Source organism: Tauraco erythrolophus, chromosome 7, assembly GCF_009769465.1.
Source record: "Tauraco erythrolophus isolate bTauEry1 chromosome 7, bTauEry1.pri, whole genome shotgun sequence".
Classification (NCBI taxonomy): domain Eukaryota; kingdom Metazoa; phylum Chordata; class Aves; order Musophagiformes; family Musophagidae; genus Tauraco; species Tauraco erythrolophus.
In genome coordinates this window covers 28,030,626-28,045,580 of record NC_141471.1, presented here as the reverse complement: position 1 = coordinate 28,045,580, position 14,955 = coordinate 28,030,626, and the positions used below count along the sequence as shown (strand labels likewise).

General features: G+C 45.3%; 1 protein-coding gene across 1 annotated transcript; it reads right to left on the bottom strand.

Annotated features, from left to right (window-relative positions):
- Positions 1-1,983: 1,983 nt before the first annotated feature.
- ASB4 (ankyrin repeat and SOCS box containing 4) lies at positions 1,984-13,513 on the bottom strand. Its single transcript, XM_086614905.1, has 5 exons — positions 13,300-13,513; positions 9,413-9,712; positions 5,760-6,250; positions 3,987-4,100; positions 1,984-2,172 (listed from the first exon to the last, which is right to left on the bottom strand). The coding sequence occupies exons 1-5, from the start codon at positions 13,511-13,513 to the stop codon at positions 1,984-1,986; spliced, it is 1,308 nt and encodes a 435-aa protein (XP_086471031.1).
- Positions 13,514-14,955: the final 1,442 nt, after the last annotated feature.

Sequence of the window (14,955 nt, the reverse complement as noted above, 5' to 3'; positions counted from 1 at the left end):
AAATTCACTGGTTTTCCTCAGTGCAGAATTCAGTGGATCCCATGGACTTGGAACTGCCTCAAGAGGATTTTTCTATAGGCAACCTGCCCCAGATTCTGATCATTCTCCCCTGGAAATAACAGTAGTGTCTCTGATAGAGATAACTCTGCAACTCTATAGAAATCTTTCATCAGTTTAGTAAGGTACAGGGACCTATATTACAACTTCATTCGTATGAGAAAACAGGACATATAATAGAACTTCATTAATATAAGAAAGCATTTTCTCATGGTCTGTGTTGTCTTTGAAATTCACTTTTGGAACTGGAAGCTGTTAAATAGCAATCTACTTTGGTGTGTAGTTAAACTTAAACAGACCCAGGAACTGGATTCTCTCCTAGCACAGTGTACAAGCTTTGATCCATGAAAACTGAGATGAAAAGAAAGAGAAGTGATTTATAACACTAAATAATCTGCACATTTCTTCAAGTGCTGCTATTGCCACTTTATGAGACATAGAGACACTAAACAGCTTGGCTGCTCCTGTCCAACTGGGAAGACCCTAACACATTGTGAGTTCTTTTGCAAAGAAATAATAATAATGATGAGGACCAACAGCTGCAGTCAGGGATGCAATGAGAAATCAGGAGTGACGAGCTCCCAATGGTGGGCACGGCTCACCTCCCTTTTAGCAGAACTTGGAGTTGTCAGTGTGCAAAAAAGTGGAACAGCACGGATGGATTGCTTCAAACTAAAAAAGGGAAGAAAAATGGTTTTCATCTGTAAGCCAGATCACACACTTGCCCTTGCTGTGGGATACTTGGTGTGTGAACGGCCTCTGCCCTGCGTGTTGTCCTCCCAAACTGGAGACAGCAGCTTGGTCAAGGGTGAAAGTTTCCTGTGAGCAGGGAAACCAGTGGTGGCAGGTCCAAAAGCAGAGGGCCTGCAAATCAGGGGGATGGGCAGGTTTGTAACAGCACAGACACGTCTTCATTTTGGAAACAACTTTTGGTTAAGGTGGGATTCCTCTCACCTGTGCTTAGCTGTCAAAAATTGAGATGTATAGTCTGTCTTAGCAGGCTAAGTTCCTTTTATAGTCAGTGAAGAGAAGGGTTCATATTCTTCCCAAATACCATCCAGCACCATCCTGAAGGATATATGGATGGATATAAGCCCAGCTGTGCAGGTTACAGGGGCAAGCCCATTCTACCTGCATTTCTCAACACCGGGACATGAAATTATCATTGGTTACAGTGACAGCAGAAGCAGAGACAGCATCTGCTAAAAGCTACCTGGACATGAATAGCAACGTAGAGAAATTTCAGTGCTGCAGATGTCGATATTGTGATCAATAATGGAAGCAATTCTTACAATTAAAAAGGATATGATTGTGACAAAGCTTTATAAGATACAGACAGCTGTAGTGAACAGTGAACTAACATTGAATTGAGAGTCAATCGACAGGAAAATATGGAAACTACTGAAGTCCTGTCTGTGGTCATGATTCAAAGCAGTTCACCCATTTCTTTCTGGGAAAGCATTTCTGTGACACTAACAAATATCCTATTTTTTGATGGTATCCTTTCTTTCACTCCCAAAATGACAGCTGAAGAAAATTACAGTGAAACAGTTATCAAAGGTTGTTCAGATTGAATCTAATGCTATCTAGCAGGCAGTGGAACAAATACCAAAGGCAGCAGCAGCATCGTTTAAGCTAGGCTGAACAAAGTATGGAAGTATGCACCCCTGGGTTTCTTTGGAAGGAGCAGCGGGGGCCTTTCCAGCTCTGCCCCCCCCAGCATGACCCACAGCCTGCAGCTGCGATTCCTCAGAGTGGGGAAAGGCAGCGGCTCCAAGGATTGCAGGTAAATCCCAGCCCGGCTTCAGGCTGGCCTGTGACTGTACAAGCACGAAGGGCTGCCTACGGCTTGTGACTGGACCGCCAGCACTCCGCAGAGACGCGCGGATGTGGGAAGGGAGATGCTGGGGCCTGCACTGCTGTGGCTCAGTAGATGATTCCTTCTGGTTCCAGCAGCAAGTACTTCTTCATGGAGAGGGGGATGGAGAGCAAGGGGACTCCTTGGTGGCACCTTTCTGACAGTATCGCCCGAATAGCACATCTGCATAAATGCATGAGTGACCGTGGTGAATTGCTGCACACAGTGAACAAAGAGTCGTAGAAATCCTGATGCCGCTGTAAAAAAAAAACAAAGCCACAAGCGTGTTTCAGGGCAATAAGGTTTTTTTCCTTCCCTGCTTTTCCCCTGCCCACGTGCAGTCCTTGGCAGAACGAGGTAAAAAGCACAGACAGCCATCCCCGCCTTTGAAGGTACATCAAGAACCAGGGACCTGGCTTAGCCAAATGCCTGCACAAAATTCTAATGTTTGCCTCAAATATTTAGCGTTAAGTCAAAGACCGCAATGAAATCTTTAGGCTTGGTACATCTTATATCCACCAGTTTGAGGTGGGGGTTCTTCTGTGGTGTTAGTCCCGCTCGGAACAGATGCTGCAGCCAGCTCTGGGTCAGCGCATGTGGACGAATTAATCCCCAAACTTCAGCGCAGGACAGCCAGGCAGCGGAATGCCGGCGCTACCGATGAGTTCGCTGGGGCTGCGAACAGCAAAGTATCTTTGGTCTTGCTGTCACCCCGCTGGTCTTTTAGAATAAATAAAATTGCACCCCCATGAGGAGAAAAGTGCAGATGCTTACAAGTGGTGTTCAAATAAAACAAGCAAATGGTAAACACACGCGACTACACATGACTTGACCTTCCTTTATATTCTTGCTACTTGACAGATCTGGTTACGGTTTTATTTCAGAACCACTTTATGCATTGAAAAGTCAGATTTGTACCAATAAAAATTTTGTCTTCAATTTCACGTCAAATTTGGCAAAGAGCTTTGACAACAAACATGACAATCTCAACAAAGAAATAGAGCAACTGTAGACTTTTCCAAATAAGAATGTTTCAATATTTCAAATTAAAATTTTTGCTTGGAGAAGAAGAATTAGTTATTTCCTTTTTAATCACACTCAAAACTCCCCAAAACTTCTATATAATAACAACAACAACCACCAACTATTATTATTATTATTACGCTTATTATTATTACTATTATTATTACTATTACTATTATTGTAATTATAATATTTAGGTTAAAAAGGATCTTTAACATTTAATTTTGTACTTACTCAAAATGATTTATTTTAATTTTTTTTCTGAACAAAGCTGACTTGAAAAAACAGTTACTCACAGTTCTTCTGGCTATATAACTCTACATTATAATACAGATGGGGTTCCCAACACATCATTGATAATGCATAGAGATTGAGGCACTTAACTTCAGTACTAATTTGAAAAATTTGAAAAAGCCCACCATTAATAAAAAACTGGTTTTGAACTGGAATATTTGGACTATGCAGATTTCTGAAGTAAAGGGATAATTATGTCAAAGCATGTAGTTTGTTCCACATTTTTGCCTTCTGACATCTTTTCCTCTTTGATCTCTTCTTTTTCATTTAAATTCTCCTTTGTATTTGCGGCTAACCAGTCCTGCTGATAGAAACCCAACCCCTGCAACAGAACCTGAAGACATACAGTCGTTCACATGTAGTGCAGTACTTTTAAAACATTTGCTGACTTAAAAAAAATAAAATATACGCATTGACAAATCCGAAGAAACATTGGTCACAGCTAGCACCTTTGCACTTGCTGAGTGCAGGGACAGCTGAGCTCCCACAGCATCCCTGACAGGGGAAGGAGGGTGCTCCGGAGAGTAATGTTGCAATGAAAATTTCTCAAAAATATGTCTTTTGTCAGTGAGTGATATGCTTCTTGTCAAATGAGTGACATGCTTTTTGTCAAATGAGTGACATTAAATGGGGAAGTCTCAAATCCTCTGGGATGTTTTCTTCCAAAAGCATTCTCACTTTTCTTTGGCCAGATATAGAGCATGCAAATAAGGAGCTTGGGATTTTACTGAGTTGCAACTCATTAGGAGCTTACCTCAAAGACGTCATCCGGTATGGCTGCTTTCCACTTTGACGTCGATTTGATGTGTTCATAGGAATTGACGACAATCTCCACAGCTCTGGGGTGGGAATGACAGGCTTGTAGCACCTGCAGGCGGGATGCACAGAGACCATGAGGACCACCAAGAAGCTGGGGCTAGCCTGGAGGCTTGGCACCGTGCAATGACACACTGAGACAGACATAGCCATAGAATGACAAGAGGTTAAGGTTGGAGATGCAAAAGACACAAGCCCTGTGCACTCTGCTCAGTGCAAGTACAGCAAGATACCCCAGGCTAGCCCCCATGGAGCTAGGCACACCCCAGTTTGACACCGTACAGAAATACTGGCCTACGTGTCTAGAGAGTGTAGCTTGCTCATGGTTGTAGCTTTATCATCTGACTCTGGAAATTACTTGTTCATAGCTAGGTTCAGTGTCTTGACACCAGGCAAAGCCATGCAAAAAGTCCTCGTTCCAGGTCATGCAGCGCAGGAACAGAAAAAATCCCGTCATATGAATCAAAAGTGCATTGTTACAGGAAAATTTAAAAGAAGATGGAGAGATAACACAGCTCAGAAGTAAAGCTTCTAAGCCACTAAAGGCCCTGGAAACAACTGCTCTGCCCAGTAACTTTAGCTCAGTAGGAAAAAAACAAAGTCTACTGTCACTCGCACACATGGAATAACACTTCACATTCACACCGTCTGTTGCACAATTTTGTCCCACACAGTAGACAGGCTTTCACAAGCAAAACTGCAGAACATCCCTCTGGGATAAATATCATCCTACGTATTTTACGGATGGCAAATGATGGTTTGGAAGGGAAGCCGGCTCCATGCCACAAGAGAAAGTCGGAGGCAGGAAGAGACCCCAGACCTGGCTCTCAAACACACTGTGGGAGAGTAAGTGTTATTCTGTTACAGACAGGGCCAGCTCATTCTGGCCTTAAGAGGGCTCAACCAGAAGTCTGGCATTTTACTCAAAGGCTTCTGGTTGCTTGGCATGTTAAAATTTTTTATATACAGTGGAGGAGCTGCAAAATGTTGCTCAGGGCACTGGATGAGAGAGAACAAGTCCTGACTTCAGCAAGCTCACTTAGTTGCCTGATATAAGAAGTCTGTTAGCTACTTCTGTCAGTGCCTTGGGCTTTGCAGACGTTTAGAAACTCTTTGGGAGGGATCCTGCAATTATTTTTCTTTTCTTTTTTCATCAACTATGAGCCCACACCCAACATTTAGCCTTAAATTCTCACATTTCCTGGGAATGAGTGAAAGCTTTACTGAGATCCATTTCACTTGGAATAGGTTTGAATATATTTTTAAAGGTCAGAAGTAACAAACTGAATCTGACTGGTCTGATCTCCGATCTTTGGTAGAGGCCATGAAATACACATTTTGTATAACCCAGTCAAGCCTGTATGGAGCCAGCTTTGACAAAGGCATGTAGGTTTTCTGAAATGAGAAAGTGAATCAGCTCTGAAAAATTAGGCTTGAACCAGCATTTAGAGTTTGGGATTTCAGGTTGGTTAAGGACAAAACTGGGATCTGGGTCTGGTTTCTGGCAATAGCAACTGTAATTTCACTTCCATTAAATGATATTACTCTTAACAGCATGTCGGCTCACAAGGTTTTGGGTGTTCTGGGCCCATAGTTTACAAGACTCCAGCAAATCCAGATACCACTAACCCCTGAAGTTTGGATCTCTGATCCCATTCCTGTTCAAGACATCACCTCTCCATATCCCTACTGTAGTAAAGCCTTCCTTAACCTTGTGGAATTGCAGCGGATATATCCTAGCTGCTCCATGGTTCAGCAGCAGCTGGTAGCAGATGTCAGGCTGGGCAGCTGGCCGCACAGATGTCACTTTTATGATATACTGTAGGGGTGCGCAGCCATTGACGTCCATGATGTTTGCTTCTGCTCCTGCCTCCAGCAGCATATGCAGCAGGACATGATCACAGTTCCAGGCAGCTTTGTGGAGCGGTGATTTGAAATCCTCATCACGAGCGTTCACTTCAGCTTTATAGTCTAAGAGCATCCGACAGATGAGGTGGTGATTCGGGCTGTATATCTGATCCTTATAGTGAAGGGCCCAATAGGCTGCACAGGCCAGGGGAGTCTCCATGTAGGCATTGAGAGCATCAACATGTGCTCCTTGTTCCACGTAAAAGGCCACGAGCTCAGGGATACCCAAACGTGCAACGATGTGCAGAGGAGTCTCCTCATCTTGGTTGTTTGTTTTTATGTTCACATTTGCTCCTGCCAAAGAAAGATGATGGGAAAAAAATGAAGGCAACGAAATCCTGGTTTGGCCACCTCTCTGCTTGAGCAGAAGCAAGCATCCTCAGTACTGCAAGTACTCAAGCAGAAGGTGAGGGCAGGCAGCTGCCATGAAGGACACACATGGAAATGCAAATAGCTTAAGGGACATGGATTCTGCGTTTCCTAAGCCTCCAGGAAACTCTTAGAAACGTCAGGTTCTGGGATCCAGCTTCAGATGAGATAGCGTGGCCTCAAGCCGGCAGAAGATCATATCTGAACACTCTATTTTGGAGCAGCATGCAGGTCCAAAATCTCCCTGTAAAATACTTTTACCTATAAACTAAGAACCGAGGGGAAAAGGAGAGCTTTCCTCCTGCTCCAGAGAACAGCTGTGCTCAAACCCGCACCCTAAGAGCCCTTCCCGCAGCACCTCATTAACTGCGAGCCCTGAAGGAAGGACACTGATGACAGTTCCATAGATGGTGTTAAATAAAACCCCCCATCCCCCAAGTCCCCAGCTGAGGATCTGGATCCCGCTTCCAAGCGCAGGGGACCGGTACGGTCGCTCGCGCCGCGCCGATCGCCCGTCGCAGCTGAGGCAACAGCGCCACCTGCTGGGCACCACCGGGAGCGCGGCGGGGGGTGAGAGGCCCCCCCAGCCCCCCCCCATCGTCCTCACAACTCCCCCACCCCCTGCCCGCCCGGCCTCTGTCCCGCTCGAGGGGCTTCTGCCAGAGCTGGAGGGTGCTGAAGGTGCTGGGCAGGAAGGGAGTCCTTCAGCACGGGGCCTTGGCGAACTGTCAAAGACGTCCTCGTGCAAGAGCGAGTGCAAGCTGCGTGGCCACCCCTCTTCTCTCTGGACTCACCAAAGCCCTTACGTGGCCGAACTTACACCAAGACTGAGGTGTAAGGGTTTGGGAGGGAGGAAGAGAAGTCAAAAATTACCACCGAGCTGGAAAACCTGAGTGCTAATGCCGTTAAACCATGTTGAGCGTTAGTCATGGTAGGTGTCCATGAGAAATCAGCCGTCTAAGTTCGGAGGTGGTAAATGAACACGGGATCAGCTTTGCTCGGCTGGCGAGCTGCCCAGACCAGAAGTGGTTAAACCGCATTTACCTGAACTGACCCAGTGTGACACCCCTGAGTGGAGATGGCGGAGTGGGAGGGGTGCCCTGGGGATGTTGGGGCAGGGATAGTAACCGAAAACCTGGTTTCAGCTGTTGGGTGGTGCCACTATGTGTATGTGCACACCTGCCACGTTTTGCTCCAAATCTTTGCCATTTTGTTTGGAGTCTGGACGTTTAGCTCATATGGAGATTCAAGTTTACCGAGTGCTTTAGGATGAAGGGTGCCTTGTAAAGTAATATTATTCTGTTGCTGATGGGTGGGCGGAGAAAGCCTGCAGAATGCATCCTTTCATTTGCATTCATCCTATGCTACATCTTATAAGACTATATTTGACTTTTAAGCTTTTCCATTGTAGCAAATTCAACTCCTGCTGTCAGGACTGTTTGCTTTGGGCAGGATACAACTGGCAGCATTTATTTTCTTTTCTACAAAATAAAATAATATGTATCTTTCCAACAGAAGAAAAGCGATGTGGTTATTCATTCGCAACTGCGGATTGCCTTGCCCACAAAGCACACTTGGGCTCTGCATTTCAAGAAAAGCCTTCAATAACAACACATGTAGCAAAATTAACCCCCAAAGCATTTGTATTTGCCATGGCACAGCATGATAAATAGGGGAATCTGTCTGTTTGAAACTTAAGATTTGAACTGCCTTACTTTGCTGTATTTTTTACGTCTTTTACTGTGTCCTGAGTCAACGTCCTTGTGTTAAGGAAATAGTGTGCAAAGCCAACGTATTTATGCAGGAAATAAATTCGTAGCTTCATTTGTTACAGATGACCAGCAGCGTAATCTGTGTTACTTTGGAAAAAAAAAAAAAAACAAACATATCTAATAGCATTTTTCCCCAATTCCTACACAAATGCAGGAGTTTGGCTGCTGACAAACGAAGAGATGGTCTGAAAAACTGCATCCAGTTTTTCTAGGCCAGGTCTTAAAAACAAGCGGTTGGAAGAATTTTACTGAGAAGCTTAACATGAGCCGGCAATGTGCACCTGCAGCCCAGAAAGCCAACCGTGTCCTGGGCTGCATCCAAAGAAGCGTGGCCAGCAGGTCGAGGGAGGTGATTCTGCCCCTCTAGTCTGCTCTGGTGAGACCCCACCTGGAATATTGCATTCAGCTCTGGAGTCCCCAATACAAGAGGGACATGGAGCTGCTGGAGCGAGTCCAGAGGAGGGCCACGAAGATGATCAGAGGGCTGGAGCACCTCTCCTATGAAGACAGGCTGAGAGAGTTGGGGCTGTCCAGCCTGGAGAGGAGAAGGCTCTGGGGTGATCTTATTGCAGCCTTCCAGTACCTAAAGGGGGCCTACAGGAAAGCTGGAGAGGGGCTTTTTACAAGGGCATGTAGTGATAGGACAAGGGGCAATGGCTTTAAACTGAAAGAGGGGAGATTTAGATTAGATCTAAGGAATAAATTCTTCACTCTGAGGGTGGTGAAACACTAGAACAGGTTGCTCAGAAAAGTTGTGGATGTCCCATCCCTGGAGGTGTTCAAGGCCAGACTGGATGGAGCTTTGAGCAACCTGATCTAGTGGAGGGTGTCCCTGCCCATGGCAGGGAGATTGAAACTAGGTGATCTTTAAGGTCCCTTCTAACCCAAACCATTCTATTATTCTATGAGATCAAGCAAATTTGAACAAGGAAGGAGAGGGGCACACTTTCATGTGAAAACATCTCAATAGTAAACCTAGATGAAGAAGACAGAAAAAAAGTCCTGCCTCAGAGGAGCCCTTCTGCTGAGAGGATGACTGGGCAGTGGGCTGGAGGCACTGAAATGGGAAATGACTCTGGAGTAAGGGCCAGTGGTCAGGGAGCGGGAAGGACAGGTGGGGTGAGGAATTGGAATGGAAAAACTTCCTCTGATGAAACAGATGGGGAAAAGGTATCTGACATGAAGATGTGGGTCAGCTGTGGATATAAGGGGTAAATACACATGTTCTTTGACGAATTTCCTCCTAAGAGAAACCACAGAACATGCCCGCCATCTCTGGGCATGCCACAAGAGACCCTCCAGAGCTTTAGCTTACCTCTCCAAACCAGCTGCTGGGCACAAGGCATGGAGGTTCGTGTCGTACAGAAGTGCAAAGGCGCCTGCCCGCTCATGGAAAAGCAGTTCAGCTTAGCTCCATGGTTGCAAAGGATCTTGAGACACTCAACATTTGCCATTTCACACGCCACGTGGATTGCAGCTTTTCCATTGGGCCGGCAGTTGATTGTAGCTTTGTGATTGAGCAGGACTGAAAGACTCTCCAGATGTCCATACATGACAGCTAGATGCAGTCCGGTTGCCCAGGATATTTTTAATTTGTAGCCAGGCAGCCAGTACCCTATACAAAGTGAAAATGCATTACAATCCTTGGCAAAGACTTTTCTTTGGACTGTCCACCTACTAAGAATAATTGAGGGGGAAGGAAGGGTTGGAGTTTTGCTTTAATTTACTGTCATTTCACCAGCTACAGCTTAGCACACACAAAGTTCTCTCTAAGCATAACCTCTTTTTCATTAAGCACTTTTACTGTATGTGCTGAATACCTTGCCTTTTGGAGAGAGAATTCCCGTGTAGATTTACTCTGAAGGCAGCTTTTGCTTTTCTTGTGACCTACATAGACTAAATACAAAAAAAAAAATAAAATATGCTGAGAGCATTTGAAATGCCACCAGCTAAAAAATACGGGGGAAATGGGATTTTCAGCCTGTCGATAGCTGAACAAAGGTGGCATTGGAGTAAGAAGGCAACGTTTACTTAGGCCCATGACTCAACAAATAGCTCATCCTGTGGTTTCTGTGTGGGAGATCGCAGGATCTTGCAAGTCAGGAGCTGGATCCAGACCTCCAGTGGTGCAAGGCACATAGATCACCCCTGGCAACGTGGCTGCAGCTGTATCACAGACCTCCTACCAGATACTGCCCCTGAGGGAGGGCAGGAGTGAGGAGTTTGGATGCTGATGTAAATCAGGTTGAAAAGCCAAATAGAAGCCGTGACACTTCAGCATGAAATTTTGCTCCAAAATATTTGGGTTTTTCTTTGAAAATTTCAGTGATTTTTTTTTTTTTTTTTTTTTTGTCCTTACAAACAGGTGTAAGACCAAATAACACTTAAATATTTGTTCCCAAAATGGGACTACATGCATAATGACTGCACAGAGACAGTCTCAGAAGTGATTACTATAATCATTTGTTTTAAAAAAGTAAAACACAATATGTGCAGAAGGGCAAGAAAAGTCTAAAACTTGTCTCTTTTTTTTTAGCTATAGCAGCTGCATCTTAGCTAGAATGTGCCTAAAAAATTTTCTGGGTTTGATTTATCTCTTTCGCCTTGGACAAATGCCTGGTTGAATACTGTTATCATATGAAAGACAGAGAAAAAAATACTTAAGATGTATGAGGTCAAATTAGGTCAGACCTACATCTTTGAATCTCTAGTTGTATATAGTTTTTCAACCTTAATGTCATATAGATACAATTTTTGCAGTATTCACGTGTGTGGTATTGGACAGAAGGAAGATGGAGAGGAAGGAAAGAGGTAGATAGAAACAAAGTGCTGGTGGCAAGGAGAAACTTGGATCAAAGTTCTTCCCTCCTAGTTAAATTGCAGTATATTGAGGCAGATGCCAGTAATGCAGTTCTTGTATGCATCTGAAAAATGCTAGATTTCCACTGAAGAGTTACAGATCTAAAATGAACAGTCATGACAGCAGCTGCCCCTTCTGCTCCGGCATGGCTGCAGTGACCTGTTCCTGACCGCTATGAGCTCTTATTACTACCAGTGTGTGAGATGTCAGGGGTGAGAAACTATCTACAGACCACGACATCCACCCTAGGACTAAATTTTGGGGATTACCAAACCCAGTTGCTAAGGAACCCACGCCACGGATGGCAACAGCAGGCAGCCCTGAGGTAGCTGAGCACCCAAGTGGGGTGACAGGCTTCTCTGCAGCTGCCCAGCCCTCTCTCAACCTGCTGACTGTGCAGGCTACGCTGGAAAATCTGGTTAGACAACGGTTTCATCATATGTGCCCAAACTAGTCACAAAGGAGGTGGGCTATATCCCAGAGTCTATGCATATAGCAGAGCAAGTTACCCCCTTGTTACCAGTGAGCTGCAGAGCACTGCTGGCTTATCCAACACGGAGCTGGGCCTCACGTTTATGGCCAGATGTAAGCCATAAATGATACATAACAGCAGGAAAGTCATCCTTACAGCCAAGTTATCACTTTACATAGCTACAATTTCCCTGCCTGAGACTGTTTATTTCCTTTGCCTGTGCTGCTGCTGGTGAGCTGTGCTCAAGTACCTTGAGGAGGTATCTCTCATGTCCTCTGCCTAAATCCGCAGACATCCCTGAGCCCAGAGGGTCGGGGATCAGGCACTGCGCAGGAAGAAGATGTGGGCTCCATGGGAGGCCTCGTTCAGCTTGCCTGTTTCTTTGGTTAAAAACATGAAAAAACCCCATAGTGTGTGCAAAGTCAGTGTCCTTGGGAGCTCTCAGCCTCTTTGGAAGAGAGGAACCAAAGTCACTCTGACAGCCATGGCACCTCTTTCCCACTTTATCACTTAGGGCTATGGCAAAGCTCAGGCTCTCTGAATGGTGGGGCTTAATTTTTCTCCCCTCTCCCTCCTTGAGGAAATCTCCTTCTCATATCACAGTTTTCTGGGATTCAGAATAAAAGTTAGATTTGTACGAGAGCTGATAGAGTGCTTCCTTCCTTTCAGGCAAAGTGAATACGCTGCTGTGATTTAGGCCGTAGCGTGCATTACCTCTCTACTTTTTGGAGAAAGGAGAGACCTTTCCAAAAGAGATAGGTTAATGCTTGCAGTAAAATGATCTACAATTAGAAATCTATGCATTAATCTTGTAGTCTCAACCACAACCAGAATGCATCTCAGCCTGCTGAGGGCAGAAGAAAAGGTATTTTAAGATATATTCATCACTGTGCGAGTTAGTTCAAATGCTGTCCCGAAGGGAAGTAGGTCATGACTGCATCATCCTCACTCTAATGAAATCAAAAGAACAGGAGATAATCACTAAATAAAAGGTAAACACAGAAAAAGAGAAGAGGTGGGATGCTGTCTCCTCTTTATGTCACAGAAACGAAAGTGCATTTTCTGTGCTGCTGAGACTAGAGGTGTTTATCTCCACGTACAATTAACTTCTGGCAAAGGCCAGTCATTGCTGTTTTCTCGATACCCACAAAGACTCTGCTAGCAAGTAGTCATGAAGTATGTTGATTTTAGCAGAGAGCAAAGTTGGTTCATTGCTTTAAGTTGTAAGTTTTTGAAAACTCAACCAGTGTCTGGCTGAGAACTGGTTTGGGTTTTCTACACTCCAAAACAGAAGTCTTTTCTATCTGTGTTTTTCCAAATGATTTATCTGTTTTGATAAACTAGCACATTCTCATTTTCTATCAGTTTGAAAAATGAACCTCCTCCCATCCAACAACATCCAAGATCCGCAGGATTTCCTTAGCTCTCCTGAGCTAGGGAGAATTCACTGTACTGCTACTGCAAATTCAAACCAGAAGAGATTTAATATTTTATGTTCCTAAATGGTCTGTATATATGACTGGGTGCATACAAGAAATGTATCTACCGCACTTAGCTTGTATATGTCTATTCTGGGCTTTGCACCCGAGTTCTCTGCGAGGAAATGGAAAACGACTCCTCTTTCTGGGCTCCCCTGAAGCTGCAGCAGCTGCCCTATCAGTGGGGAGGCTCAGCCTGGTCCCTGCCCTGCACCAAGCCCGGCGAGTAATGCTGGTAAGCTTCCCTCCTGCAGTGACCGCGGCCACATGAACCTACTGAGACCTTACTGCCTATGAATCGGCTGCAGTGCCAGAAGAGATAAAAGGCCCTGGTTTCTAGAAAATCACTCAAACCCATCTACTTCCCAGCTGGTGAATGCTGCCGCATTTACCTTGTTTATAGGATGCCAGAATAAGGTTTTCATCTTCTACTTCAAACACCGTGTCCACATCTATTTTCTTTTGGCTCAAGAGCTCCTCCAGTGTTTCAAAGTCATTGGACTTCAGGGCTTCGAAAAAAGCTTTTTTCACCAACTTTGCAGCTGCAGCTCGAGTGATTTTCCTCTCCGTATTCTCTCTCTCTTTGTATGTCTCCTCCAGATCCATTTCCAAACGTATTTGTTTGTGCCGTGAAGGCACAAACACACAAAGTGTGTACACTGAGGTCCGTCCCTATGGCACACTTGCATGCTGAAGCTCCTGAAGACCAGAAGGTAATTTTATCACTCGGTCATGCTGATCTGCTTGTTCTATTTATATGAGGAGCATTTCAGGCATTGAAATGCCACTCTTAGATATCACCACACTCTTTTTATGAAAGCGAGGGCAGACGTACTAGCAATAACACCAGGGCAGGCCTCCGCAAGAGCCCCCACCATGCAGGTCTCACAGGTACCCTGATCTATAAAGCCCCAGGGGACCTTTGTGTTGATATAGCCTGGTCTCCTGCATGATACCCTGAGCAGCAGGATTTCCTTAGTTCGCTCAGGGGCCACAAGCAGTGGTCCCAGGAAACAGAAATGGTGGGATGAGGCGGCTGCAGAGCTGTACAGCCATGTTATGGGGTGGGAGATCTCACACTCCGCCGGGGGCTTACATGTGAATTAACTCAGGTGCAAGCCCAAAACGCTGCGTGGGTCCATAGGCTCTTCTCCTTCCCCTGCCCACTCTCCATCTAAATTCAGACCCCCTCCCTCACAATGCCATCACCCACTGAACGCTTCATCTTCCCTCCCTTTTCCTTCTCTCTTGGCTGGTCCTGTCCCTGTGTTGACAGCAGTCCATGACAATGTAAACCCACACATGCCCAGTATGACCTGCTGCCACGCATCACATAGAAGTAGCTCACACCTGCACCCACTTGGGCTGCTGGATGAGACCATAGCTAGAAGGAGTCTATCCACCCTTGATTTAAATCACTCAGCAAAGCAGACACCACCACAACCATTAAGAAGAAATTTTCATATTTATCCTTCCCAGGAGTTTGGCTGCCAAGTGGGCTGATGGGGAAACGTGAGGAAGGTGATACTGAAAGTCGAAACAGCCTCTGGGCTCGTGGCATTTCCAGAGGCCAGACTTCTCAGGCAGCTCCTGGACCTGCAGGACCCTTGTCCATAAAAATGCTCACTAGCTCTCTCTCCTAGAGCCAGTGGTCAACAAAGGTGTTACAAGACAGCAGTTCATGGAGAACTGTGAAATTCGTGAGTTCTTTCTACCTATATAATTTTGGATGAAGAATACTTCATAAAAAATACTCCCCTGGGGCATTGCTCTTTGTAATAGACACAGTGGGAAGGAAAACGGCTTGCCCCGGTGCTGTAGGTCCCAGGCAGCTCATCTGAGTCTTTCTGGGCTTACTTAAGAAGAGAGTCAGCATCAGGCTCTCCATACATTGACATTCCCTCCTGCATGACTGCCTCCCTCTTACTTTGTTTCAGTAGTGGATGACTCCAGTTCATGCTTTAAAAAAAGTGTTAATGCTTGTCTGGCATGAGCAGAGTGACAAGATGTGAACTCCAGGTCTTATGGGCTTCTTGTTACCTGCACCT

What these genes read in the sequence shown, in the direction of transcription:
- ASB4 (XM_086614905.1), bottom strand. Translation starts at nt 13,513, where the DNA reads ATGGATCTGGAGGAGACATACAAAGAGAGAGAGAATACGGAGAGGAAA. An exon ending in CCAGCAGCTGGTTTGGAGAG is followed by an intron (nt 6,251 to 9,412) that starts GTAAGCTAAAGC and finishes TTTCTTTGGCAG; the next exon opens with GAGCAAATGTGAACATAAAA. An exon ending in TACCGGATGACGTCTTTGAG is followed by an intron (nt 2,173 to 3,986) that starts GTAAGCTCCTAA and finishes TTTTTTTTACAG; the next exon opens with CGGCATCAGGATTTCTACGA.